At 45.5% G+C, this 27,900-nt stretch overlaps 2 protein-coding genes across 3 annotated transcripts in view; one reads left to right on the top strand and one right to left on the bottom strand.

Moving 5' to 3' along the window:
* The window catches only part of LOC144174516 (phosphate-regulating neutral endopeptidase PHEX-like), a 190,251-nt gene that overhangs the window by 34,735 nt on the left and 127,616 nt on the right, over window positions 1-27,900 (top strand). The gene's annotated exons all lie outside the window — the stretch shown is intronic.
* Nucb1 (Nucleobindin 1) lies at window positions 3,562-27,747 on the bottom strand. Of its 2 annotated transcripts, none has more exons than XM_077703254.1 (13): window positions 27,589-27,747; window positions 26,794-26,932; window positions 26,564-26,665; window positions 24,868-24,997; window positions 22,761-22,855; window positions 21,436-21,621; window positions 18,257-18,347; window positions 17,853-17,911; window positions 17,671-17,763; window positions 15,980-16,069; window positions 12,430-12,625; window positions 9,444-10,042; window positions 3,562-5,678 (listed from the first exon to the last, which is right to left on the bottom strand). In XM_077703254.1, exons 2-13 carry the CDS (start codon window positions 26,929-26,931, stop codon window positions 5,559-5,561), a joined length of 1,899 nt encoding a protein of 632 aa, XP_077559380.1. In that variant the 5' UTR covers window position 26,932; window positions 27,589-27,747; the 3' UTR covers window positions 3,562-5,558. The 2 variants fall into 2 exon arrangements, with proteins under 2 accessions (XP_077559380.1, XP_077559381.1); XM_077703255.1 differs by lacking the exon at window positions 27,589-27,747 and adding an exon at window positions 27,215-27,334.

The following is a 27,900-nucleotide window of genomic DNA, read 5'->3' as shown; positions in this document are numbered from 1 at the left end:
TTCTCTGTTCGCATTGGCCGGTTGTGGATGTTGCTGCCAGTTGTCAACAATTAACACACCCAGTGGTTGCTTCCAGAACACTCGGCAATGACCAGCCCTTCTCCGATTAAGTAAACTGCGTGCCAGTTTAAGCAAAGATATGTATTCGGAGAACAGCGGGCAGTCGAGTCGGTCCAAAAACAGCTGCTGGGTGCGTCAGTTGTGGGGACCGCTCGTAGCGATATTTCAGGCTAGCCTGTGTGTACTGAGAAACAATTTAGTGGGTGCCACGAAGGAACCCCTGAGTAAACGTGGATAACGTAATTCCTGAAACCTCTTGAAAAGGTCTTAAAACTCCTTGAAAAGAAGTTGTATAGACGTCAACAAGAAGGTGCTGAGACATCCTACAAGAAGTCCTGTAGATGTCTTGCAAGCACCCAGATAGACGGCTATAAGCGTCGCGTTAGCACAGCTACAAGACTTCTTCAGGATGGCTTTTATAAATAACTTCTTCGCCAAGATGTCTCTAAGCAGTTCGAATCGTCTTGTGTAGATGTCTTTTAGATTTACAATAGCCCTTTTTGCGTTTCATGGGCACCCAAAGACACGCAGAAAAACGCAGTTAACGGCGGCTGCACCGACAACCCCCGAGCTCCCCTGAGCCCGACCCGGCCTGAGAACAAGCTTGGAGACACCAGACGCAACGCGAGTGCTTACGTTCCGTTTCGCTTTCTCACATGTACTTGCCTTCGCGCAGTAAATCACCCAACGACAGTGCACCGCGTCATACGTTTTCTTCCTCTGTCCTGATTTATATGTAACCTGTGTTTTTCTAATCAATAAACAATTTATTTTTTTCTACTTAGTCTTTCATTCGAGCTACGACCTAGATTATTCGCGAGTAATACAAATTGAGTACTCATGAGTACAGATTGAGTACTCTCGAGTGCAGAATGAGTAGTACTCATGAGTGCAGAACGAGTAGTACTCGTGAGTGAAAAATGAATAGTACTCATGAGTAGTACTCATGAGCAGTAGTACTCATTGAGTACTCATGAGTACAGATTGAGTACTCATGAGTACAGAGTGAGTACTCATGAGTACAGATTGAGTTCGAATACTCGTGAGGACAAATGAGTTTGAGTACAAGTGAGTACGATTACAAATGAGTATTTGATGAGTGAGTACGAGTGATTTTGTGAACAGACGAACTTTTTGAGTCTGAGTTTGATTGAGTACAGTGTGAATGAAAAAAATTGTGATTGAGTTTGAGTGAGTTCTTTCTGTTTTGCCGACCTATGAATACCTCACAGGAATGCTTGACTAGGAAGTGGCTTGAAGGTAACCCGGGAAAGCATGGAGTAAATATGCTACCAAACAATTATTCTCCTCATTCAACTTTGCTACCACATCAGAAAGCCCCTTTCTTGACAAAAGTGGGAGACAAGCAGAACAGGCTTTCAGAAAGGTGACTACAATCAAATAAAGGCCCCAGATCGCTTCGTATACTTTGAACGCGTAACGGAAGAAAAGCAATCAGGTTTCACTGTTTATATCGTTGTTGGCCATTGAACAAAACCTGAGGAAGCTACGAAATGCGTGATCCTCTGTTAGCCTTTGGTGCCGTTCAAGCATCGCATCAAACACAGGACAACAAAAAGAGATAGACAAACGAGAACCAGCACAGACTGAGCACTCAGGGCTGTTTGCTGGCGCATTTAATATGATAAATATGAAGCAACTAGGCCCAGTTTCCGGACCACTAAACAGAAATGTTTATTGGCCATGTATATGGGTACGCAGAAGGGAATGCAACCGGCAGTTGCTGGGGGCACTAAATAGCAGTGGATTGCCCAAACTCCCGGCAATAAGACTTTAGGGCGCACTGTTGGTTTCAGGGACGACTCGTTCCTGGAGCTTTGGTACTAATGGATTTAGCGCCAACGTAATTATGGCTTTACATGGATTTAGGTTCTCCATCCTGTAGTAGTCCCATGGCAGGTGTTTGATCGCTGGTCTTGCGCTGGCAGATCAATGCATCCAGATCTCCCTAGTCTGCGGACATACATATGTGGCCCCAAGTTGGGCCCCTTGGAAAGGATATTGTCTGTTAGAGCAGCTCTGTTATGGGTCTTGTGTGCATCAACACTGCACAGCTCAGCCCTTGGGTACCGACACAAGCTGTAGGGAGTCTGGGCATGGGGAGAAGCTGCCTCTGTCATACTCACTCGCCAATGTCACAGCGACATCGCCTTTTCCTACCGTATCTTGTTTGTCCTGTGGTTCACTCATAGCATATCGTATTACCACACTTTGCTAGGCAAGTATTCTGAAGAAGAATTTCCTTTCCAGGGCCATATTTCTTGCACCCCGTGTCGATGCCGAAGTAAAGTGGAGCAAAACTCTAGGCTAGCTGACGTGTGGCCTCGTTATATGTCCACTTTTAGCAAGACAAGAGGGCTAACAAAATGTACTTGCTGCCAGCTGAGAGGTCATTTAATTGACAGACTGCGCTCCTGATCAAATTGTGGATACCCAGGAATTGCCATTTCGAATGTCTGACATGTTTAAATGAAAATCCAAATTTAGCACAACATTAAAGCAGCTCTACACAAATGGAGACCGATAAGGTGTCACCTGTTTGAAAAAGGTGCAGCACAAGGTTAATTTACAGCTGTACATGCTTGACCACTCACATCTGCAGTACTTTTTTTATATTATGCCCTTAACTACACGCATGTTTTTTTGTTTTGTAACATTAGCCCTGTAGCCATTGTTACATTGCCATTGTTATTTTTGTGTTACATAACTTCATGCCCACAAAGATCGTTGCAGCTGTCTGCCTGGTGTGAAATGGTTTCTTATCCTGTTCTGCAGTTATTTTAAGTTCAGAGCACTTTAGGGGCTCGCCTTGTCATTGTAGCTTGCTCGCAGGACCCAAGTAGAGCCACACGGCGTTCCGTCGTAGCAGATGTCGTCGTGGCATAACCCAGAGACATCTAAAGCCAAGCGGTTTATAAGTCATAAGCGCTCGAAACTAGTGAACCGCTGGCGCGTGTCATACATCTCCCCGTTGTTTAGCGCAAATAAGAAAACTGCAGGTACATTTGAGGCAAGATATACGTAATTAACCGCCAGCGCGCTCGTTGGGTTGGTTTTTACGATAGTAAACAAAAAAAAGTGGCTGTCCAACGCCGGCATGTGCGGGAGGAAAAGCAAGCACAAAAAGAACACAACTCCCGCTGGTGCAGTTTCAGGCTGGAGGTGCGAGAGCACTACGAAGGCGGGAAATTTAAATTGCATTGGGGGGTAGCAGTGAGCGGATAACGGTGCTACAGCCCCTTTTTTGCTTTTGTTTTGCAAGAAATTTCATTAAGGTATTGTTTGTTGTGCCCTGTGCCATGTCACCCAAGGGAATTCAGTTGTCATGACAGAAATAAAGAGAGAGGGAGATAGAGGAAAAACGAAAGAAGGAAAGAAAAAAAAATACTACAAACACGGTACGCAAGCCAAACTTGTCCACGGTATTAAGATGGCTAGGAAATACGCACAATCACCAATCAATGAGCAAACAAGGCCAAGTACGAGAACAGATTTTTATTAATGCGCACAGACTTCCAATCCATACTGACAATAAATTGGGATCACAAGTATTGACGAGTCTTGTTCCTTGTAAATGGATACACGCAGAGCTGACGACTCCAGTGGTGCTACTGAGCCACGCCACAATACTGATTTTGATCTCAGTGGCAAGTGCGCTGGCGTTCGAGCCGCTGGTAAGACAGGAAGCCTGGATGGCGTAACCCTGACAGAACTCCCTTCGGGAAAAATTCCAGTTGTGCATAATACCTGTTGCCCAAGTTCCACACTTTCTGGGCAACATTCAACCAAAGCGTGGCTTCAAACTGCATTTTCCTGCATATAGTACAGGCCAGTCCACCCAGGTTTTCGACAGCTGTCGCAGTGAAAGCACTTTTCACGGAACACCACTCGGCGAGCTGAGCAAAAACACCACCCTTTGAGAAAACCATCGCCTGGTAAACACCACAGCTCACCTTTGTGACATGATCGGCAAATCTAACAGCCAGTTGGAGATAAGCTAATGAAAGCAGACGCGCGAGAAAACATGTTTATTAAAATGTATTAATTTCAAAACCATCAACTCGTATCATTAATTATGAGAGTAAAAAAAACCTCTGTGTACCAGAAATCAATAACAATGGTGACAACGCATATTTTCACTGCCCTAAGCTTGATCTCAGTGGCTTGGGTACACAAAGCTTGCCCTCTTAAAAAAGAAAAGGAGAATCTAAAATGTCTAAAAGGTGTTACGGCACCAAGCAGATGTGTTACGACCAGATAAAAAAGAACGCAGATGTACTCCAGCAAACCATCAGGCATTACGACTGAGATAAATGTCTTCCGTGATAAGGTACAGCAGAATTATAAAGTACATTCCCTACATCTGCTAAGAAAAATGAGAAGACGTTTCACAGCCGTTCAAAACATGCTGCAAGCAAAGGCTGCAATATTACAGATCACCACAGAGCCCAGTTGTAAAATCCAGGGAGGAGATGCAATGCTGACGGAACTGCACATGTGCACAGTAAACAGATAATACTCGTGTGTGTATAACATCATGCAACCATTCAGAGCAAGTAACTGCTTTAGAAACAGAGAAGATTTTTTGATCACATCCACACAGGAAAAAAGAAGCCTTTTTTTTTTTTTGCAACTATTTACAATGTGCATCTCAATCAGCCTGTATCATGTTCACCCCATAACTGTATGATACACATTCGAGCACAAAAAGCCTCCGCCTGTCGTGAAATGCACATAAGTAGTGACATACGCATCTGCCATTCCCTACTTTGCATTAAGAACTGCAGCACTGCATTATCACCAACTTTGTAACTCAATTTATTCCTAAACGGAGCAGCACAACGTATAGATTTAGAGTCAGTCTGGATGCTTTCAATTTTTTCTCTCAATCACATTGCACTAATAAACTAAGCTACGAAATCAGGCTGTAATGCCTCTGGACACAGCCCAAATCAGTTCAATACTTACAGTGCTTATATAGCTTCAGTACGCAAGCTCATTCAATCCATTTATGCTCAACCATTAAGCAAACAACCAAATCTGCAATTGGCCTGTGACTATTATTAGAACGCTGTGGCTGGAACCACCGAACCATACTGCACATGTGTCACATGAGAGTGCCGAAAAATCACCGCAGACGTATTACAGTGTAGACCCAAGCGGAGTGTAACTCAAACAATGATAAGAAGTGCAGCAGTGCCTCTCCTCCAAACTGAGGTGCTGAGTGCAGCGCAAACCCCACCACAGGGTGTTTTTTGGCTGCGTTTAAAAGCTCACAACCCAATCCCTCGTTGCACCGTTGTAATCCGACGCACAACATCGTTAAAAGGTGAAGAAGAAAAATCGTAGTCCTGCTGTCCTACCACTGTCTCTGGGCTCAGCGAGCACCCGCAGGTACAACAAGGAGAGCAACAACAACGGGAGCGATGTATTCACACGAAAAGTAGGCAGTCCTTGGGTTTCTAACAACACGGGTCTCAGTGGTGAACGGCCGCAACTGGAACAGCTTGCTGCCCCCCTGCGACAGCTTGGGGTGCTGCAGGTGCAGCAGCTGCTGCCACGGGCACATGCTGTGGTTGCTGGTGTTGACCTGCGTCCTGCAATCAAGAGAACAGAAATGAGTGCTCATGGACCTACACTTCGGCACGCTTGCACACTTAGTTAACTCTTTTAGTGTTTTTTTTTTTTCCAGCGAAATGATGAATCCCCAATTGCAGATTTGATTGATTGATTGATTGATTGATTGATTGATTGATTGATTGATTGCAGGGTTTAACACACCGACGCAGCGCAGACGATGAGGCGCGCCGTAGTGGACGGCTCCGAATTATTTTGACCACCTGGGGATCTTTAATGTGCTCAAAATCTCGTACACAGGCGTTTTTGCTTTTCGCCTCCATCCGAAAATCAGCCGCCGTGGCCGGGAATCAAACCCGCGTCCTCATGCTCAGCAGCCCAACGCCTTAGCCACTGAGCCGCCGCGCTTGGTCCCAGTGTCGGGTATTTTGTTTCAAAGTGCATTAGAAAACATTTCAATCGAAATGTGCAGATGAATCAATGGTATGGTATGTCTGGATGGGACATATTAGCACATCAAGCACAGTCGAAAGATTAAGCCAGAGGCACCTTGTAAAAAAACGAACGACTATTTGCTACCTTCATACCAACCGGCCCATCTACTTTGCAAATGTCAACTGTTACAAGATCTATAACAAGAAAAAACAAACAGAAGTTACAGTTCTAAAGTGACATGTGAAAACAAACAAAAAAAAAAAAGTACCGCAAAAGCTGGGGGGGCCTCCGCATCCTTCAGAGTGCTACGTTATACATGAGGCATAGAAACGCTGCAATAGCAATGTAAAAAGCGTCTACACTGTTGTCCGTGTCCACGTCATCTAGGGGGCAGCCGAAACATGGCCACCCATGGCAGTTTTGCGCCGAGCAGCTCAGCAAAAATGTCAAAAAATTCATGCATGTTTTGCAACATCGTACACTTGGAAATACTAAGCTCAGCACCACAAAACTCAGGCACATAACTGGGCAATGCCCGTAACTTTGAGAGAAGTGAAGCTCACACATTCTTACGACATTACAAGAGTTTTAATTGACCCCGTAATTTCTTTTTTTTCTCAATGCTGCTGAAGAGTTTCTTTTTATCCCTGCTAAATTTTCAGTGTTGCTTCAACAAGACACAGAAGATGGTTCTGAAGATGGTGGTTACTTAACGAAGTTGGCCCAAGATTACAGTTCCTTATTATAACAGTCGTTCTACCAAGCATTGGAAAATCCACCTCCATAGATGCATGCTGCCCCGTACATGTGTGTATACCGTATTTACTCGCGTAATGAACACTTCCCCACTTTTCTTCTTGAGGGTTTACATTTTTGTCACTTTGAATAAAAAATGAAGGGGAGTTTTTACCTCAGCATGGTTGCTGATGCCGTAGATGAACGCAACGATTAATATCACGCTACAGTACGCCAGAAACGCTAAAAACGCATTCCAAAAAAAAAAAAACCACCTCAACAGTAGCCAGAGACGTGAGCACAAATGTCGTCGCTCACAATTTAAAAATTGCGCGCTCGTGGAGCGCCAGCTGCTGAACGCAAAACAAATCTTGTTGTGCCATAAAAACGCTGCGGTGGGCGAACGGGAAACAAAACGTACTCCGCACTCCTTCCCTGCTCTTTGCTGTTTCGGCTGGTTCCGACAGCTTGCGAACAAAGCACTAAACGTACTCCACACTCCTTCCCTGCTCTCTCTGTGCTGTTCCGCGACTGCACCATTACACTCCATGGTTATGTTCAGCTGTGTTCAGGCCTTTTTTTGTGCTCCTGCTGCGCACCATACGATGGGCCAATAAATGAGCTACACAGCCAGTTTTAAACTGAAGGTGGTGAAGCATGCGTTGATGCACATGGAAACTGTGCGGCTGGGGAGCACTTCAGTGTTGACCCAGCGCGGGCACGCTACGGGCGAAAACGAGAGGTTTTTGAAAACAGGGGTCGCCGTGTGTTTTGTGTGCCCAAAGTAAACGAAGTTTTCCGGTGTCCGAAAAGAAATTTTGGAGTGCCGGCACGGAAGATGGTGTGCTGTGGGCCGACAGCAAATGTGAAGCCGCAAACGACTGCAGTGAGGAGGAGAGCTCCATGGCGAGTAGGGGGCCACTAGCACGTTGTGAATAAAAAAGAAATTTGATTGCATAACTGCCTACGTGTTTTTACGAAAATGGCAAGGCTCTGACAGCGCTGCTCTCAGCAACTTTACTGTATTAAATTTCAACTTTTAAAAATATGCTGCAATTTTTTCCCGCATAATGACCCTCCCGCCCAATTTACGCCAGATTTTCTAGAAGAAAAGTGGGTTCATTATGCGAGTAAATACAGTACTCAGGAGTACTTAAAGGGGCCATGAAAACAAAATGAAAGTTTAGTCCATTCCAAAGATTGCCTCACTGAAATTACTCCGACACCGCTTTCAACAGAAACTTCGCTTCAATAAGCGGAATAATGAGGAAAACAGAGAATAGGAATGTGACACCTTAGCTACTTTTCCACACTGAACTCATGACGTATTAATAATTCACTACGATAGGCTAAGGTCGGCAAAACCCACCGCAAATAAACAGGGGTTATATAAGCTTGCAGAACAAGCTATTTGCACTTAAACTCAGTGTACATTCCTTTTACAGGTGTAAGAATGGTAGGACCAACAAGTAAAGTTACAAACAACCCGTAAACTTAGAAGCACCAGTGCATACGGTGTGCACTATGCCGGCTGAAGCTGCACAGCCATTGAGCACATTGGGCTTGTCTGACATGACACCGTCCAACTAGCATAAGTGACACTGCCACTTACGTGACCCTGTTTGTTCAGTGCACCCAAATTTCTACGAACAATTACTATCAACCATAACGAAAATAAGCCAGGTACAAATCCAGTCTTCAGACAGTGGTTCGGAACGGTACTGTCGTGCCATTTATGAAAGCGGACGATAAACAAGGCAACAGAGATTGATTGATTGATTGTAGGGTTTAACGCGCCGACGCAACGCAGGCGATGAGGCGCGCCGTAGTGGAGGGCTCTGGATTAATTTTGACCACCTGGGGATCTTAAACGTGCGCCGAAATCTCGTACACACGGGCGTTTTTGCTTTTCGCCTCCATCAGAAAAGCGAAGGCAACAAAGAGATGTGTCACTGCCCACAGCAGCCTTAGTCAACGTAGTAACGTTCGTTTTAGTCACCTTCCCTGAACACGCCATTGCTGACGTCCCGAAACACTTGATTTGGTGGTGAGAGAATTAAAATTCGGCTTAAAATGTTTTAATTTTTCAGTCAATAATGCATCATTTGCGATCAGACATGCAATGGGAGAACTATGAACCACCAAATCTTTTTAATAAAACAAACTTGTATTTTGCCTTCATGGCCTGTAACTGAGGCATACATCAACCTGATGTCTGCGGGTGCCATAGATCACAGATGTGGCAACCCTGGACATTACAGCCAATGCCGTAGGAGCAGGGCCGTAGCCAGAAATTTTTTTCGGGGGAAAGGGGAAGGGGGGGGGGGGTATAAATTTTGCTGAAAGCAACAGTAGGTATTGCTTACGTGCTGCCTGGAAAAGATTTCAGGAGAGGTTCGAACCCCCAAACCCCCCTTCTGGGTACGGCCCTGCATAGGAGTCATGCTACTGCGTGTTTCCAGTGTTAAGGCCAAGCAGGCTGGCAGCAGGTGAAGACAGCCACAGCCACTCAGGACCACAATATGGCTGCGATTCTGGTTCACTTTAAATAGGCAGCACGCTTGAAACCTTCCCCTGCGTGAACCCACAAATTCCAAAACTATTAGAGAACGTACCTGCACATGCTGCTGGGGGACGGGGATGCCCGGTGCTGCCAGAGTCGCCGCAGGAGCTGCCGCTGCCGGTGGCACTTGTGAGTGCGGAATCTGCTGTGGGGCCACTGGCACAGGATGACCTGGTGCTGCTGCTGCTGGCACCTGCTGTTGCAGTGGCACTTGCTGCTGGACCGCGTGCGCTGCTTGCTGCACAACTTGATGCGCCGCTTGCTGTTGGCCCACATGCTGTTGCTGGGCCAAGTGCTGTTGGTCCAGGTGATGCTGCAGCTGCTGCTGCTGGGCATAATGCTGCTGCTGAGCTGCCTGGTGCGCCGCATACTGCTGAGAGGCAGCGTGGTGCTGAGCAGCCAACTGCGGGTCGATGTGACCAGGCTGCTGGAACTGCTGCCCTCCTGCTGGGTGGTGTGGCTGCTGCTGGAACTGCTGCCCTGTTGCTGCTGGGTGGTGCGGCTGCTGCTGGAACTGGTCCGGGTGAGGTGGCTGCTGGAACTGTCCGTGGTGCGGCTGAGGCTGCTGGTACTGCTGCCCCTGGGGTGCATGGTACTGACCGGGCTGCGGTGGCGGCACCACACCCTGGTGGCCCATCTGGTTGGGCACGCCTGGGTGAGAGAGAGAGAGAGGGAGAGAAGCAGGAAGCAAGACGGTCACCATGGAACAGTTTAGCCCCACAAGCGGCATAGGTTCCTGTATCAAATCAGTTTTTGAGCAGTTTTCTACTCCCCGTTTTGTTTCACAAGCTTTCAAGCAGAGCCCCACTTGGAAGGGCTCATCCGTGCACACAGGAAACGGACCCCAAAGTGTGCTGCACCTGAACCTAACCCCGAGTTGTGCCACCAACTATTGTTACACCAACTCAAAGTGTGCCCAGGATGTGCTATACCTAGTGGCGGGTGTGAATGGACGCAACTTTGTGAACAAGTGCACTAACATTGCACAACAGCCTCGCATGTGCACGAAGTCACTGAAACCGGAAGGAAAACAGCAGCCTGTCTCATTAATCTGTTTTTTTTTTTTTTTTTCACCAAGCATAGATGCAGAACTGAGCCCAGGCATGCCGAACTTGAAAAAGACCAGAAAATGTAAGGGTCATTTGGTCGGTGTGGTAAATTGCTATGAGAAAGAACCACTTGTTGTGCAGTAACGTCATGGATGGCAAGAACTATCACTGCTCAATCTAGCTCAAGTGAGATATAGATAAGGAAGGCATTATTTTCGTCTTACATACTGCTGCATTGCGGCAGGACGAATGGGACGAACCATGGAATGGGGGTGAAGCGATCTATTTATGAGATGTCGGCCATCATAGCCCAAAGCCAAGCCACACACCGCACACACAACTTTGTCCTCTTCCTCTCCATCTCATCGTGACAATATGGTTGAAGCATGTCAGCAATTGGTTTCTTCATGTTCACAAACTTGAAAAATCCTCCTTAGAGGGGAACAATTTTAGCCCAATGAAGATGCCAACAATGCCACCAATGCACGTTTTGCAGCGCACAACAATTATTAATTCTGTGACGAAATCCAAAAGTCAGAAGCTCCATAAACTAAGTGTGCAGACCTCAATGGAGGCCATAAAAAGAAATAAATTTGAAAAAAACATTTTTTTTTTTTCAGAAAACTCTTTCACTGGCATTTTTCACCCCACTTATCAATAGCACGATATGAATGATAATTTGTAGTGCTCAATCTGTTACTTATTTTAACAATTTTAAATGGAATATCTGGGTTTAGCAAAAACTTGGTCAAAGTCTGCAATCGCTACAGGAGCACAGTGCGGCCACACAAGATATGCTGTTCCTTGAACAACTGTCCATGTGACGGTTTTTGTGCTCGTGAACTATAAGGGCCATCTTTGGTGCACTCGTCATCCTACCCTCACTCATAAAATTTTGAGTGAGCACTCAACTTGACAACCTCCCGACGTCCACCAAAGATGAAATCCCAAAAGATTACAACAGCCTCGCTGAAGTGCTTGAGCTTATCTTTTATTGCGTGAACAATGGTTCTTTTGAATGGTTTTACTGAAAGTAACCAAACCAACCTGGCCTTTTGCAGCAGCATTGCTCACATTTTGTTGTCTTTTGTGAGACCGATTGAATGAGCACTCACACTGCTTTTTGCTCCCATTATCCATGGTAAAAAGGTCCACTTTTACTCAAATTTCCTGGCAGTGTTTTGTCACGCAGAGTTGCTCTCACACACAACTTACGTATCCAATCACAGCATCCACGCAGTCAGCACTCAGTTGAAAGTCAGTGCCCCCTTGTGCTTTCCACTTTTCCACATGTGTGTCTTTTTAAAGTGACCAGACGTCCCTATTTCGGTAGGACATGTCCTGGTTTTGCAGCTGTGGTCCCGCTGCCCCGCACCCTGCTTGTGGGATGGTGTTTTGCCCCGCCTTCGGCCGGAAATATGGAAAACAGGTATCAAGCCCAGTGTCACTAATGAAAAGCCGGAGGAATGAAAGAGCCAAAAGAAATCATATGAAAAATTTCAAGAAAAGAGCGCACACGACAGGACTATCTTGAGGTTACAGTCTACGAACAAACAGTTCAGTACACCCTTCTGCATTTGACAAACGGTGGGTGGACGTGCTTCAGTACTTATGTGCTTATTCAGCAAATAGGGCATCGTTGGTCATAGAACAAGGGTTGAGAGAACTACAAAATGAATGATCTTTCAATAAAACAAAACTGCATTGAACCTTAATGTCCCTTCAAGCCACGCTCTTTCTTACACCCCCCGTCCCACTTTGGGGTCCAAGGAATATGGTCACTTTATCCTAGAATTGTGTTCATTTTCTTTCCTTCTAAGACACGAACGATTCTCTGGCTCACTTCAGCTTGGCCACAATTTCTGCCTTCAGTCTACTGGAACCCAGGAAGCGAGCAGCAGCCATCCAGGCGAGGTGTTCTTTTCACCAGTACCGATCTCCCACACTCCCTGCTGCCCTCCCCTGTCCACCATGGTGGTAGACACTCACCCTGGTACTGGGCCCCGTGGGGTGGTGGGTGCCCCTGGTACTGCGGCGGGGGGTGCCCCTGGTACTGGGGGTGGCCCTGGTAGGGTGGACCGCCGGGGTACTGCTGCTGGTACGGGTGCTGCAGCTGCAGGTCGGGGTGCTGCTGCTGGTACTGCTGCAGGTCCTCCTCCGAGTACACTTGCTGCTCGTTTAGACCCTGCAACAAAAGGGGGAGGGGGGAATGAGCCCAGTGGCCAATCACAGCTGGGACATTGGCCAGCCTGCCGCTGACAAACAGCAAACACCAGCTCCCAAACGTTCGGGGGAGACAACCCTGCGTGCAATCATTTACCTCTTTGGCAGCAACTAGCAAGGAGAAAGGCCTAGGTACAACAGGCTAGCTTTCCTTGCAACTGCTTAGAGGCAAGGCACAAGCATTTCAGCATACCACCCGAGAAAAACGGCGCCAGGCAAGGCAGCCTTTTCAACAGCGAATGCAGTAACGTGCCATGCGGGAGCGGATAGAAATGCATGGTTCTGAGAGCTGGTCTAAGAAAAAGAAGACGTAAAGCGCTGGTGACAGGACTGGGCACAGAAGCACCATCACCGGTACACAATGCTGCCTCTCAACAAAGCATCAGAGGCATTAGCCAGTGATGAATGGGCAGGGTGCACTAGCAGTCAAACCCAACTGTGGCGTTTACTTTCACTCCAGCTCTACGTGGCGAGTCTATCACAGGTGCATCGACCACAACGCAATTCCCAACAATGGATCACACTCAGGATCCGACTGCTCCGTTACTGTCCCCCCTGTATCCCTCTCTTTATTCGTTCTCTGCTTCCTGTTTTCTGTGCTGTTCATTCCCCACTGTTTCCCAGACACTTTTGAGCATTCCGGGCAGAGTCTGCAGAGGCCATGACAGGCTATTGCTGTTCGGAAATACATCACACAATACAGAAGGGAAAGCTGCAAAAGTTGGAGCTGCAAAACAATGTGGACAAACCCAAAATATGAAAAGCTCAAAGGAAGAGAATGAATGACCAGTACAAGAGCTCAAAAGCTACTACAGTCAAAACTTGATTTAACGAAACTCAATTTAACGAAGATATCCCGATCCTCCCTCAGATGCCCATAGAGCCCCATGCTTTGCCTAACTCGAAATAATGAAACCAATATCATGGTGTGTCCCGGTTTAACAAACCTCTTCTAAAAAAATGCAGCTCAAAAAGCGTAAATTTTTGGTCTATTTTGTAAAGAACGCTTCAAAATTGATTCGTGGCGAGGCAAAGATAACATTGCGGAGCACCTTTGTCCCGCTTTTATGAAACTGCTCGGTGAAAATCGGGAGTTTGAGTCGAATTCATTAGATGGCACCAGCGGTTACAAAAAGTTTCATTCGCCCGTCATAGATGGCACTGGCGTTGTATCCAACTTCAAAGAAAGCTCGACACCAGGTGCAGTGATGGATGCCCTTGACCTGCTGCGGACGTTGGCCGGAACGCACAAGGATACGGAAGATGCACTAGATGCACTACAAGCTCACGAGAAATCTGTGCGGCTGTTGCTTACAAAGTGCACGTAAGTAAACATCACTGACTTCTTTGATTCCGAGAAATAAATTTGTAGTCACCCGGGGGCCGTTTTTGTTCAAGTAACAATTTTCGTGGTCTCTTTTCATACGTGCGGGCTGCAATTTTATTTTGGGGGCATTTACACTTCACAAACACAACGCCACATATGCTTGCTGAATGCTGTTACAGTATATAATCAAATGTACCAAATTAAGTGACCAAGAAATGCCTAGCTCGATTTACCAAAGTCTCGATTTAACGAAATAATTTGCGACTCCCCTCAACTTCGTTAATTCGAGTTTTTACTGTAGTGTGTTTTAAAAAGCTTCAGTTCCACATGAAGGTGTCAGGGCAGGTTCTGATTGTGGAGGCAGCATCAAACCACTGCTGATGTAGTATCAAGCCTGTTGCCACGACCCTAGTGGCTTTATTGTTTGATTATGTGGTTTAACACACCAATGCTACACAGGCGATGAGGTGCGCTGAAGTGGGGGGCTCCGGATTAATTTTGACCACCTGGAGATTTTTAACGAGTGCCGAAATCTCGAACACACGGAAAAGCGAAAACGCCCATGTGTTTGAGATTTCGGCATATGTTAAAGATCCCCAAATCGTCAAAATTAATCCCCGGAGCCCTCCACTATGGTGCACCTTATCGCTTGCATAGCATCGGAGCGTTAAACCACATAATCAACCAATCAAACCACTAGGATCATGGCAACAGACTTGGTACTGCATCAGCAGTGCGTTGATGCTGCCTCCACATTCAGAACCTACCCCGACACCTTCACGTGGAACTGAACCTTTTAAAGCAAAGCTTTCTACCTCTACCAGCCAACGGTTCTTTTGTGGCATGCGGGACAAAAAACTCCCAACGCAGCTGGGGAGGCGGAGGGAGCTTTTCACCCACGGAGCACAGTGTAGATGGCGTGGCAATAGGGCGCTATTACCCAGCGTTCCCCGTGCTCACCGCGGCGAGCACATTGGGGGGACCCTTCCGTCGGCTTTGTCGTCTGCTTTAGCGACACTGTTGGGCCTGTTCTGGCGCAGCTTCGCGTCCATTGCGCGCTTACTTCGCACAGCTTGATTAACTTGTTTGACCGCACCTCCTGGGTAACCCAGACCCGATGGAATTAAGTGGTCATACGGCAAAGATACATTAAGGATTGGTTTGCAGGGCGAGAAAACAAAATGTAGAGACCACTTACAGACATTTGGCCGCTAGAGAAACGCCACCTTTCGCGCATTGCTTGTCACGAATGGGACCGAGTTTTCCAAATTGCTGAATACCAATTCGGTTGTGTTTCAACAGGCATTACAAAAGACGAATGGAGCAACTGGTTCTGATAAATAGCGATTATAAAAGTTCTGTCAGCTTTCTCGCAATTCCCAAACTTCCGAAACTATTTAGTTTAAATCTGTATAAATGGGAATCACTAAGCTCACATGCCGGATTGATTCGGCGTCTGTGCTTGTGTCGCACAGTGGTGTAGCCCCGAGCTAGCACATCAGGATGGCTAGGTTTCGCTGTCTCACCCTTCGAAAGACGCTCCTTCTTTTTTCTTTCTTTTGACGCCCGGCCGGGCTACAGCGGCAGTGTCCGCCGCTCGAGCCCGGCCGTGGCCGACGCTGCTGCGTTCGGGACGACACCCTCGTGAATCCCAGGTAACAGCTGGCAGAATTTTTGGTTTCACTCTTTCTAGAGCCACGTGTGGATTCAAGTGACGTCGGATGTGGAATTGTAGTGGGGGTCGTTCACAGCTTTGCTTTCCAACCACCTTCACAGCGTGGATTGGAGCCAATATTTTTAACCCTAGTAGCTTTTGTGCTCTCTTACTGGGCATTCGTTCTCTCCCTTTGAGCTATTAATTTTTTGTGTTCATCCAGATTTTTTTGCAACTCTCACTTTTGCAGCTTTCCTTTATAGATTGTGGCAGAGCAGTTAGTGTGGCAGAGCGTGTTAAGCCTTAATCAAACAAATTACACCCCTTTCTCTCACCTTCCAGCCTTCATCCTTCTCGAAATCACGACGGTGGGTCATGTCCAGGAACTCCTGGTTGCTGATCAGGCCATCCTTGTCCGTGTCTCCCTGAGGGCAAAGAACAAATGGTACGCAAAGCTCTAGTGAGTGCTGGTTATTGGCTGCAAACCATTATACAGCTCCGATTGATTTGATTTGATTGAAGGGTTTAACGCGCCGACGCAACGCAGGCGATGAGGCGCGCTATAGGGGAGGGTTCTGGATTAATTTTGACCACCTGGGGATCTTTAACGTGCACCGAAATCTCGTACACAGGCATTTTTGCTTTTTGCCTCCATCAGAAAAGCGGCCGTCACCGCCGGGAAACGAACCCGCATTATACAGCTCTGCTATTGAGGCCCCTACCACAGGGTGTTATAATAACAGAGAAGCAAAAAGTACAAATTAAGCCCAATTCCTCCCAATGCAAAGCACTGTCTGGCCTGCAAGAATTACAGAATTACTTGTACTCAGTTGAGATTACTCACAATGAATAGTAATTAAGTGATAATAATTATCTGCAACTACCTACAGCTTATATTCACTGGCAAGTCACGCATGCAGGCAACCATGTGAGTGCCCCGTCACTGGTTATGTCGGGCTCCGCGGGACGGCGGTGCTTGTCCGTGCTAAGCACATGATGTATGTTGGACATTCCAAACTTTACACCACCGAACGCAAAGTAACTTCTCGACTCTAATGTGAGTGCGATTAATGGCATCTCTGTTGACATCACCGATGTCGGGTTGAAACGGAGCAGACAACGCACACCGGTGTTTTTTTTCTTCGGCGTGCGGGTGCAGTAGCACAAGCCGCGCCATGTGCGCGGCACTTCGGCCATGTCCGTGGCCATTTCTTATGTTGCCAAGCGAAGAAATTGACACTTAAGCTTTTCAATGAATACCACCTATATATGTGTATCAAATTTACTTTCAATTATTGCTTGTATTTGAATTTTACTTTTGATTACTATAAATTATTGTTTGAGATGGTACAATTACTCCCAATATTACTTTGTCTATCTTGGAGAGTCTATCTTGGAGCCACCCACATTTCCTGTTTAGTGAGTATTCGCGGCTCACAACGTTTGTGATCCTCTGTATGTATGCATGTGAGTGTGTGTAGCACTTCTTTTGCTAATGAGAGCTTCTTTTATTGTTACTAGACCTCATTGACGTTCGTAAGAACCCACTCGCATTAATACAGCAGCACAACGCTGGAGGTATTAGACCAATTCCACGAGGAAATTGAGGAGTGTGGCAGGGAGGTTGAAACATTTGAACGTTCAGGCTGTACAACAACCGAAAGGCAAAGAAAAATGACAGCTTTTTCCTGAAGGAGCAAAATGCAGAAACTAACAGGAGCCAGAAAAACAAAATCCAAGCCCGAAACAAAAAGGAAACAACTCATCAGTTCTGGCTGGTTTCCGTACCAGGCGGAGCAATTCAAAACCAAGTGTGCTCTGCTTATGGGTGCCAGCACGGCGCCCCTGCCAAGAAAATGTCCAGCTTTGTTTGGATAGAATTTCTGTGACAGCAGCCTTGCAGACCAAGACACCTCGATGATACCTTCAGCCAAGCTGACAGGCCCCATAAAGAGAGACATGTTCTAGTGAAGCATTGAAGCATAGCAAAAGAAGATTAACCAAAACGGGATGTATCCAGGCTCACCTCCTTGAGAACGTGTTCCCGCATGCGTTCCACTTCTTCGTTCCTTTCCATTAGGTCGGTATCATTGTCACCGGGCTTGTACATTTTCTTCACCTGAACATAACAAGGCAGGATGGTTGTTACAGCACCACCCCACTCCGTTAAGTGTGCGTGCCCAAGGCGTAAGTGAAAGCAAGTCTCACCTCTAAATTTAGAACAGCCGCGATTTCGTCTGGATCAAGGTACCCATCGCCATTGAGGTCTAAAAAGAACCCAGGGGACAAGCATTTTAAAAAGAAACACAAGCCCAATAGCATGCACCAGCAATGTTGTTTTTCGGTCACTTATAATTTGAAAGGTTTTGTCCTTTATCAGTGCTTTTGTAAAGCACACAAAATAACATAGCTTGTAACGAGAAACTAGAAGCTATAAATGAGATTGAGCGATATTCTACGTGCTTCAAATCTAGAATTTAAAAATTTAGATTTTAGACATAATCTAGACATAACGTAGACATAATTTTGACATAATCTAGACATAACCTAGATTTTAAAAAATACACAATTAGTACAACCAGTTGTGCAACACACGAGGTGAAACAGCTCACCGTGCATGGCAAAGAAAGTATTGGGGTTGAATTCTTCGGGCTCCATGTGATCTTGCTCTTCCCACACCTCCTGGAGTTGAGGTTTGCTTCCCTGAAACGCACAAATGGAGTGCAATGTGGTTAGATGGGCATAACAGTCTAAATGCTTTTCACCTGTTCAGTAAACAAGAATTTCTTGAGTGGCATGTAATGAGCCAAGATTGTGGTTAACATTTATTTAGAAGCTCCTTCCCTTTTTCCTCAAAGTAACACTTTTTTCACACTATGTCCATTCATTTCTACCTCCCTATCAGTCTTTCATGGCACTAATTCTTACACTGCCCGAAGCAAGTGTGACAAGCCTAGCTTTACGCAGCTTATCATCTTCCTGGTAACTCAGTTACACGAAGTCAAGGCAGAAGCTTCCTACACATCCTTTGGGGCCAATAGGAGAGCGTACATCCACTTTAAACCATACCAAGTCTCTCTGCTCAAATGAGCACATCTGTGCTGAATTGTTAATTCACCTCTTATGACTGGTTGTCGCGATTTCCCATCACACGTATTGTAAGCCACGGAATCAGAAGATAGAATCGGTAGCTGCAATGCCCGCGCTCAGATGGGATCTACACGTTGATGTCAACATATGGAACAAGTGGCATCATATACCTCACTTTCAGTGAAGTGCTGACGGCTCCCATTCCTCCGGTTTATGCCAATGATCACCGTTCCTCTGACGTCCATTTACACCCATATTAACTAAAGGAATGTAAGTATTTGGTTGCAATAAAATGTTGCCGCATTAGATACTTTGTTGAAAAACACACAGAGTTGCCGTAGATAATTTGTTTCTGAAGAAGTTTGCCATGTACTGGTCTATTATGACCTTTTGTTTTGCTTGTGTGCCATAGCCGTGACTTTCTTCCGAAAACCCCAGCGCGAGTAAAAGTTCTTCTGCGGCTTCCTTATAAGCAGACTAGCAAAAGCAATAGCAAAAATATTTTTTTCACGCCTTACGGCAAATTCAGGCTAATCGTAATTCATAATCACCAAGCACCAATTGGTCAAGAACTACTAGGCGTCGCCACAGTAATGTAACCTGTAATCTGGGTGTGGCACGGCTAGCACAGGAACTTCTTTCGACATTAAGGATGGAAAGTCTCAGAATTATAGCAGCGTGATAATTTTGCAAGTACAAATATTTTGCACCTACACATTTTCCCTAAACAATGTCAGTGAAAGAGTTATCCACAAGACTGTTTGACTTCGTTCCCAAGCTCAAAAGAGTATAAAATTCAGCAAGGATGAATCTCACTGGAAAATGCAGCTGATTCCTAACTGGGTAGCAATAATTGATTATAGCTCTACCGACTAAGTAAGGTAGGAACCAAACAGGTGACATCTCAAATTTCAGTTCCGAAGCTCAAAAAAATGAAATTCAGAAAAAAAAAAGACAGCATTAGCCCGATTGTGTGCACATGGTAGGAACCAAATTTAAACAAGCGATTTATCAAATGTTTGTTCCAATTTGATCTCTACTATGGTTTGATTGGTTGGTTGGTTTTCTATGTTTGATGGGGCAGCTGCTTGGTTTTCAAGAGTAGCTTTAAGATTGGGGACATTTAAAAAAATTGGCGCAGCTTGCACCAAAAACAGAGGAGCTGGTGGTTGCCCTAGCTTCATCCGGATTTGCTAAGTTTTGTTAAGCTCTGCGATGTTCTTGCTAGCCTAGGCTAAGTGTTGAGGGGTGAGGACAAGTTGAGCCGAATTTCACAAGGCTGCTCCGATTGGCCCCCCCACACTGATAGTGGATCCCAGGGGGGAAAAAGCTAGGTCAACCCTTGGCTCCACTGTTTCTCAAGCCTTGCACCACTAGTGCAAGCTGTACCAATTTTTTAACACGAAAGTGTTTTATTCCCAGGTACACAAAGATCTTACGTCATATCCGTCACGGAAGTGACGTCACCAGAAAAAGTGCAATTGACAATGCGGCGCCCGGATTCGAGCCCATGCTCTCTCGATCCCTCTCGTCGCTATGGAAGGTACGTGGGGCACACTATGGACTGCTCTATGAGCGGAGACGTCAGCAGCTCTATGAAAGCGCCTTATGTCCTTCTCTATGACTCATTCAGATGGTGCTGACGTCCAGGAGAGACGAAGCGAAGTAGCACATCATGCCACTAATGAGTGCCGACAGTTGGCGTCTCGATGCCAGCGCCTTCGTGTACGGGGGCGTACTTCCAAACGCTTCGTTGCACAGAGCGCACACGTGACACGTCAATTCGCGCGATGCAGAATGGTAATTAAATGTCGTCATTGGCTGTGCCCCAAACCTAAAGCGACCTAAAACATACCAAATCACTTTTATTAACAAAAACAGCAAGTAGATTTGAGTTTAGAAAAAAAACTGAATTTAAAAAAGAAGCTAAGCAATGAAAAAAAAACTAAGAGATAGACTTGCTGGGGCTCGAACCCAACACACTACTGTACTCACTACTCTACATTGAGACCACACAGTCCGAACGACAGGTTCCTTTTACCAGGCGCTCAAAAGAATAGCGCATGCAGTGAGGTCGGTGCAACGAAGCGTTCGGAAACACGCGTAGGGGGGACGCGCGTGAATTGAGGCACACTCCGCTGTGGCGTTGTTCCCGCGACCGTTGTGTTTTAAGTTGCTGTTTCGGTGCATGTCATTTTTGGTTTTGTTGTCCCAGAATAAACCGGTTATTGTTTTTGTTTCTCGTGGCTCGCGAACCCTTCGCACACGAAGGAATTTTCTTTAAGATTCAACTGCTCCGGTGAAGGCACCTTTCACTTTCAGGTTTTACGGATTCCTATGAGAGAGGGATCAACCACAATTTTTTTCGTTTTAGTAGCCCGGGAAAGACTATCACTTTTAAAATTATATAGTAAGGGGTGTGCATATGCATATGCCCCTTGTGCTCACACTCGAGCAGGCGCGAAAGCCAGCTTCACTGTTGTATAACCTATCTACGATGGTGTACCCTTTACAGGTGGCGCAGCCTTTTCTTGGTATTTTTTTTTGCCAACGCCATCGAACCAAGCTCAAGCTTAAACAGCCCCACTGTTAAAAAAAAACTAGAACTAATTACTGCTCTCGAAGTAAGATAAGTTGATGCATGCACAATTTCAAAGGCCTCGGATTAAAACGGTACTTGAACCCTTAGGAGACAACTGACCGGTTCATGGACCGGCTCGTGCTGCTGGTGCTTCTTGATGGTCTCGTTGTGGTGCTGCTCGGCCTTCAGCCGCTCTTCAGCGGTCATGTTCTCCAGGCTCTTGCGGTACTCGAGCTCCTTGCGGATCTCGTACTCCTTGAAATCTTTCTTGCGCTGCTCGTCCAGCTTCTCCAGGTCCTTGGTGGCCTGGAAGAGAGGGAGAGGAAGTGTAGAGGAACTTTCTTAATGCTTGGAATCTTGTCTCCTAAAGAGAGTGCTTGCCCTCGAGCGCCTCACCCACTTGCATCCGGTATACCAGGCACGTCATAAGGGAGGAATCGTAAATTTTTTCACAGCGTCCCAATTGTCATCCCAATCATTGTCATCATTATCACTGCAAACAACCTGGGAAACCACCTTTTTCAAAAAAGTTAAGCAGGGAAGAACCCTCAAAAGTTAACGTTTTAGTAGGAACGTAGCCTTTGGCTCTCAACCACACCCAGATTCCTGTTTACAGTTTGAAGTTAAGACGCGTGAGCACGGTTGCAGTTTGGTTGAGAGGCTGGATATGCACTCACAACTGGCACCATGCTCTCTGCTCTTACCATATAAGAGAAAAATTTAACCCCGAGTGTTTTCGATGCAGCCTTGTGCTAAGCACATGGTCTGCCCTTCACAATCATTAAAAAAAAAAAAAAAGATGAGAAAACAGCTACAGCTTGGTTGCGAACCAGCAAGGCAAAGCGATAGCAAAATGCCTTAGTAGCTACACCATTACATGATAAAGGGAAATGTTTACTGTACTAACTGATGCGTAACAGGCCATGTGCAATGACCTATAATTGGTCCTGCAAAATGCCTACCCAGATGACATTTCCACATTCCCAAAGTTTTCCAGATTTTCCCTGAGCACTTCTGTAAAATTTCCCGACATAACCTCATTTCATCTCAGCATGGTATGACACAATGCAGAAACTGTGGCAGCCATCACTTGTAACTGTTCCCATGTTCAGTTGCAGGAAAAACTTGAGAATATTTCTGACTGAGTCTGTGCGCTTCACTGTAGGAAACTTGTGTAGCTGACTTTAATTTTAGGAAGTGTGATTTTAAACACTCAATGTGCTATGAAAGTTGCCAGAGGACACAGCAGTTCTTCTGTCATCTGCAACGTTTTGTCACATCTTGTTTTGATATAACGCCAGCATAGACATATGCACGTATCTTGAGCCTATAAAATAATACGCGAGCCTTAAAACTACTGGATTGTGCAAGAGATAAGAACATTTCCTCTCCAAACAACAGCGTATGATTGTGGTTGAATCACGCCCAAAGATTCCAGCACTTACGGTCACAATCAATTTTTTCAGGTCCTCAATTTCAAAGCTGTGCGGATTTTTGACGTCGACGTGATGAGGCATCTTTACACTTCCTCTGTCCAGCCCTGCAAAGAAAAATAAACACACGTGATTAAGGGCATACAAACATTGAAGATGATGTGTATGGACGTCTGGTATCCCCAGGCCGCAACCCACTAATATTCCCGACGATATTTTAAACTAGACAAGACACCTTTAAAAACATCGAGACAGAATTGATCCTTCAAGAGACGATTGTCTTTGTAATTGCGATTATCACGGTATTGCTTTGCTGGTGGCGGGTACGCAATTGGTGATGGCACCACAATTGAAGGTACCCACCTCCCTACACCCAGTGGTCAAGTTGGGGTAACAGGGATACTTGTTATTACATGCACACTCCCAGTACATGGAGGACTCTCGATGCACGGTAATCTCAGAGCAATCATTCTAGCTGCAATCCTCTTGCCCTCCCACTCCTCTACCCATTCCCTCCATCCTCTGTCATTTCTCTGAATGCCTGCCAGTCATCTGCCTTGACTACCTCAACTACTCAACTACTCAACGACTACCTCAAATATCCAAGACATGGATTCAATTCCCGCCACTAATTCGACTAAACATTTTTTTTTTTTTCTGGCTGTTTGGCGGATGAGGCTAGGACAGGCATACTACTGCAACGTGGGTGAAGTTTGAGAGAAAATTGCATTAGGAAAAAAGTCCCAAGGAAACAAAAGGTACGAGATTTGGGAATCACAAACATCAAGCAAAACCTCAGCACTGTCCTTGCATCACAACTAGCCACATCTCCTAAATTTGCACACATATCATCTCCTAAATTTGCACACACATCAATATTCGAAAAGTTTAAAGTACAGTAGGTTCTTATCAGACGGCACCTGAAGGGACCGGGAAAATGTTTTGTTCATTGTTTACAGAGAGAATAGGTTCCGAATAGCACCATGCAAACTCTAGGCAATAAGGAGAGCTGTACACTATGGGCACAATCTTCAGCGCACAGAAGAGCGCGGTGGATGTATATTCTTTTTGTTTTTTGAAAAACTTGTACCTAAACATCTTTCTTTTCAAATATCAACAGTGCACTTACCCATTCCGCCTGCAAAATGCAGTGGAAACTGCAATTTATTGCCTACTGAGAAACGGCTTCGTATTTGCCTGTTTTACTTCCCCAGTTTTTTTTAATGGCACCACTCACTCTCAACAGGCTGTTATTGGGGACGGCGTACTTTGATGTAAGCGCCATTTTTGTGAAGCAACCACTCTTGAAATTGTGAAATATCTTCCTTTCCAACACAACTGCATTGCATGGTTGTTTCTGCACTGCCATCGGATGTTGACTTACGACGATACGTCGCATATGGCACACCAAACAAAGCCCCAATGCTTAAGCTGATCTGAACGCAATGACAAGCACTACAAGCAAGCCATGTGGGTGCATTCTGCGGAGTGTACGAGAAAACTGGAAACCGCCACTGACAGAAAACAGGGTTGATATATACCTTGCCCAGTTAGCAGCAGTTATATACGGTGATATATACATTGCTGATATATACTCGATATATACCGTGCTTGCCCAGTTAGCAGCACTTTCGAGTCTGTTTTTGGTCCCATTTTTAAGGGGTGGTTGAAGAATTAGGGTTGCAATTAATGAGGTTTTTCTACATTGCCCTAATACAAAACCAACCAACCCCAAAGCATTTGTCCCATTTAGGCAGTTATTCTGTTTAACCAATTTCTGTTTATCAGAATTGTCCCTTACAGTTAGCGAAAGTGACTACCTGTATATTGGAGTGAGTGCAATACTAAATTTTATTAACTTTGTGTAGCGGTGTTGAAGCTGCATCGAAAAAAAGTAGTCCCAGGGCATAGAACTGTCAAGAACAAATACAACTTATTCGTCTGGTCCCATTATCAATTGGTGTGGATGTGGGCTCACTGATCAGCTGATGTCAGCTAGCGCCTCGCAACAAGGAAAAACAAAGTGTAGAGAAGCTCCAGAAAGAAACCACACAGTGGTAGATGAAGTAAGACAGAGACAGGACAGAGACTCAAAAAATAAATGCGCGTATCAGCTCACCCAGCTCCTGCTTCTCCATGGCCTGCACAGTGAGCTTTCGCAGCCGGTCCATTTCTATGCGCTTGAGCTCATCCAGCTGGTTCCGCACATCATGGTTCACAAACTGGAGTTCGTGGGCCACGTTGCCAGACTGCAGAGAAAAAGGCACAAAGGAGGAATGTCTGCTGTTGCAGTCTTGGCTTGGCCGCACGCGAGTACTTCACAATTTTAGCAAAAACAGGACCTTGAGACTTGAGCAAGTTTGGTGTATGTACCTCAAAGAAAAGGTGAAAAAAGGAACACATTTTTATTCTTGCTTGTGTCTTATTTTTTTGTGCTATTTTCTACTCAGCTAAATTCTAGCAAACCAGCAGAACAGGAGTTATTAATGGAATGCCAACTTTCGTCGAGAAAGGTACCGTTTGTTGTGATCTAGAGGTTTGTGCCTCTAACAGTTCAAGGAGCTTCAATTTATGTTACCTGCCGTCATGGCCACATGGCAGTGACATTCTTGAGACATGGTGAACCAGAAAACTTGGCTAAAAAGTGCGTACATCTTGAAGCCACAAAAAAAAGGGGAAAAAAATGTTTTCGGTTCAGCTGTTGTATACGCTTTCAAGCATATACTTTTAAGAGAGGACTCAAGCATATTGCCTAAAAGCACAGGTAATGTGGAAGCATGAAATTGTTGCTCAGCTTCCGCTAGAAGAATAGGCTCGTAAAGCTTTGCTTGCCCATAAGAACAGCATTCTAAGAATGCAGCCATCACCAACAAAGAAATCAAACTACAAAGAGGCAAAAAAAAAAAAGAAGAAAAGACAATGCGAAATTACACCATGTTTAACATTCATCACTCCGTGTGGCAATAAGTACAATAAACTATCCATCACTGTCACCAAGAAAAGCAAATTATGTTTACAGCAAACAGAACACGCGAAAGGTCCTTGTTATGCCAACTTTGTAAAGGCCCCCATGCTGAGCCCAGCCATTTGAGTGAACTTTGCACACAACAATTGCCATTCAACAAAGCGTCAACTTTGCAGCCATAATATGGGACAATTGCTCATTCTAAATGTTATGCTGTCAACATTTAAGGAACGGTGTAAATCAAACTGCCTGGCATAATGACACCAACAAAAAGCATAGCTTAAGGTTTTCCGGCAATTCATGAATGATGGCTACACTTTCAATCATTACTCATGGTCGATGGACTCCAATTTCACGCACACTTATCACAGATTGAAAATACGGACACCAAAAATGCACCGTAAAGATTAAACACAAGACATAAATAACGTGATTAGACCATTTAGTCTAGTTATTTAGCAATTTACTCAGAAATTAGAAATTTATGGTTAAATTGCATTCAGGTACGTCTAAATTTCTGAATATGGCAAAGTGTGAATTTTGTTGGATCCTTCGAACCATAGTAATTGTAAATTTTTGGCAGAAAAAATGTAAACACACGTGAACGAAGAGCTGCTGATGCAATAGTAGATAAAAAATAAAGCATGAACAAATCACTGTTGACGATCATTAAAACAGTACAACAAAGCACAAAACAGATTTAAAAAATTTAAAAGTCATATCGTTGCTTTTTATGTCAACAACGTGCAACACTGCCAAACTGTGGCTCAAACATTGACACGAAGACAAACACCCAGAAGCAACCGATGACGCTGACAAGAACAAAAAATAGAATGACGGATCTATTTACTCTGATGTCATCCAAGTTCACGTTCTTGAGCTTTTCAGAAAATTCTCGGTCCTGTTCAAGCGTCTGCACTACCTCTTGCAGATAACGGCTGTACTCCAGACCCTGCGAAGCGAAACGAAACCATTAAGATTGAGTAGTTAGGAAGCATGCAATTATTAACGATTGGCACCTGCACACCGTTACAGGCAGCCAGACAAACGAATAATTTATGGGCATGGCACGGTACGTACATAATCAATGGGGGCATCAACTTTGTTGCCGTCACCCTTCCCTGGGTCTTCCTTTTTCCTCTTGTCTACTGGAGGGCCGACAACTCCTTGCAGGATAAGCAGGAGGAGGCAGACTACTTGGTACGCTTTCACAGCCATCCTGAAAACAAAAAAATAATAAAGTAGGTCACGGGGTCGATAAACGCCTGTCAAATCTGAGCTGCGCGACGCTGCCCCGTATAGTTACACGTGTAACAACGATGAGTGACGAGCTTTGATGGAGTGTGGGAAGGGACGACAATGCGATCGCCGAGAGCAGCGTGTCGTAATATGCTTTATGTGCAACTACAACAGACAGCGGCGGTTCCGCGTTATAAGATGCTGTACTTATAAAACTGAAACGCGCACGGCAGCGATCAACAAACTCGAGGTTGGCGTCTACCTTTTCCGTGCGAAGGGCAATATGCCAGTGTCGGCTTGATCTGTTTCGCTAATCGACAGTGGCAAGACGAAACTCGTCTTATCGCCGGCTAATCGATGCCGGCGAAAGTCGTTCTGCTACAAAATAAACCCAGCTGCGGTCGCGCTTGAACGATCCGATCGGTACCACAGGCGTCACAGACCGGTTTCCTTATCCGCCGGGTTTCCCCAAACATGCCGCAAACATTGTCATCCGCCAGAATTGCCTAACAGATGCTGCGCCAATGCACCGTGCTGTAACGCTGGCTGGTGTTGCTGGAGAGCGACATGCGATCTGTCATTGAAACCGAGCATGCCGCAGTCGAGACAGGTGTGGAGGAAGCGTCGAATACTCACGGTTTCAGTGAACTTTGAAGAGGAGCGGGAACGGCGTGCCTTTCGAACAGCCGGAGAGGACAGGTAGCAGAAGGCGCCTCATACGCGACGTGGAACTAGAGAGCGTCCTTCGGACTTAGTGGATTCATTGCAAGCAGGTTAGCAAGGTAACCGCCGAGTGTCGCCTCGTGCGAAACGCGGTGCGCCGTGCGCTGCCAAAAACATGACGAGTTCTTCCGCGGTACTTCTTTTTTTAGGAAGATTTATGCGTATAACGACACGAGGAAAAGTTAACGATAAAAAAGTAGAAGCACTACATAGTATGTGCAACAG

This window comes from Haemaphysalis longicornis, unplaced genomic scaffold (assembly GCF_048455015.1).
Source record: "Haemaphysalis longicornis isolate Haplotype H1 unplaced genomic scaffold, Haemaphysalis longicornis Haplotype H1 scaffold_3, whole genome shotgun sequence".
Classification (NCBI taxonomy): Eukaryota; Metazoa; Arthropoda; class Arachnida; order Ixodida; family Ixodidae; genus Haemaphysalis; species Haemaphysalis longicornis.
Note: the sequence above shows the minus strand (reverse complement) of the source record. Positions and strands in the feature narration are given on the sequence as shown.

Excerpts from the sequence above, each read along its gene's own strand:
- Nucb1 (XM_077703254.1), bottom strand. The coding sequence starts at position 26,931 with ATGGCTGTGAAAGCGTACCAAGTAGTCTGCCTCCTCCTGCTTATCCTG. Across the intron at positions 10,043-12,429 it reads CCACGGGGCCCAGTACCAGG|GCGTGCCCAACCAGATGGGC; the intron begins GTGAGTGTCTAC and ends TCTCTCACCCAG. Across the intron at positions 5,679-9,443 it reads TCCCCCAGCAGCATGTGCAG|GACGCAGGTCAACACCAGCA; the intron begins GTACGTTCTCTA and ends TCTTGATTGCAG.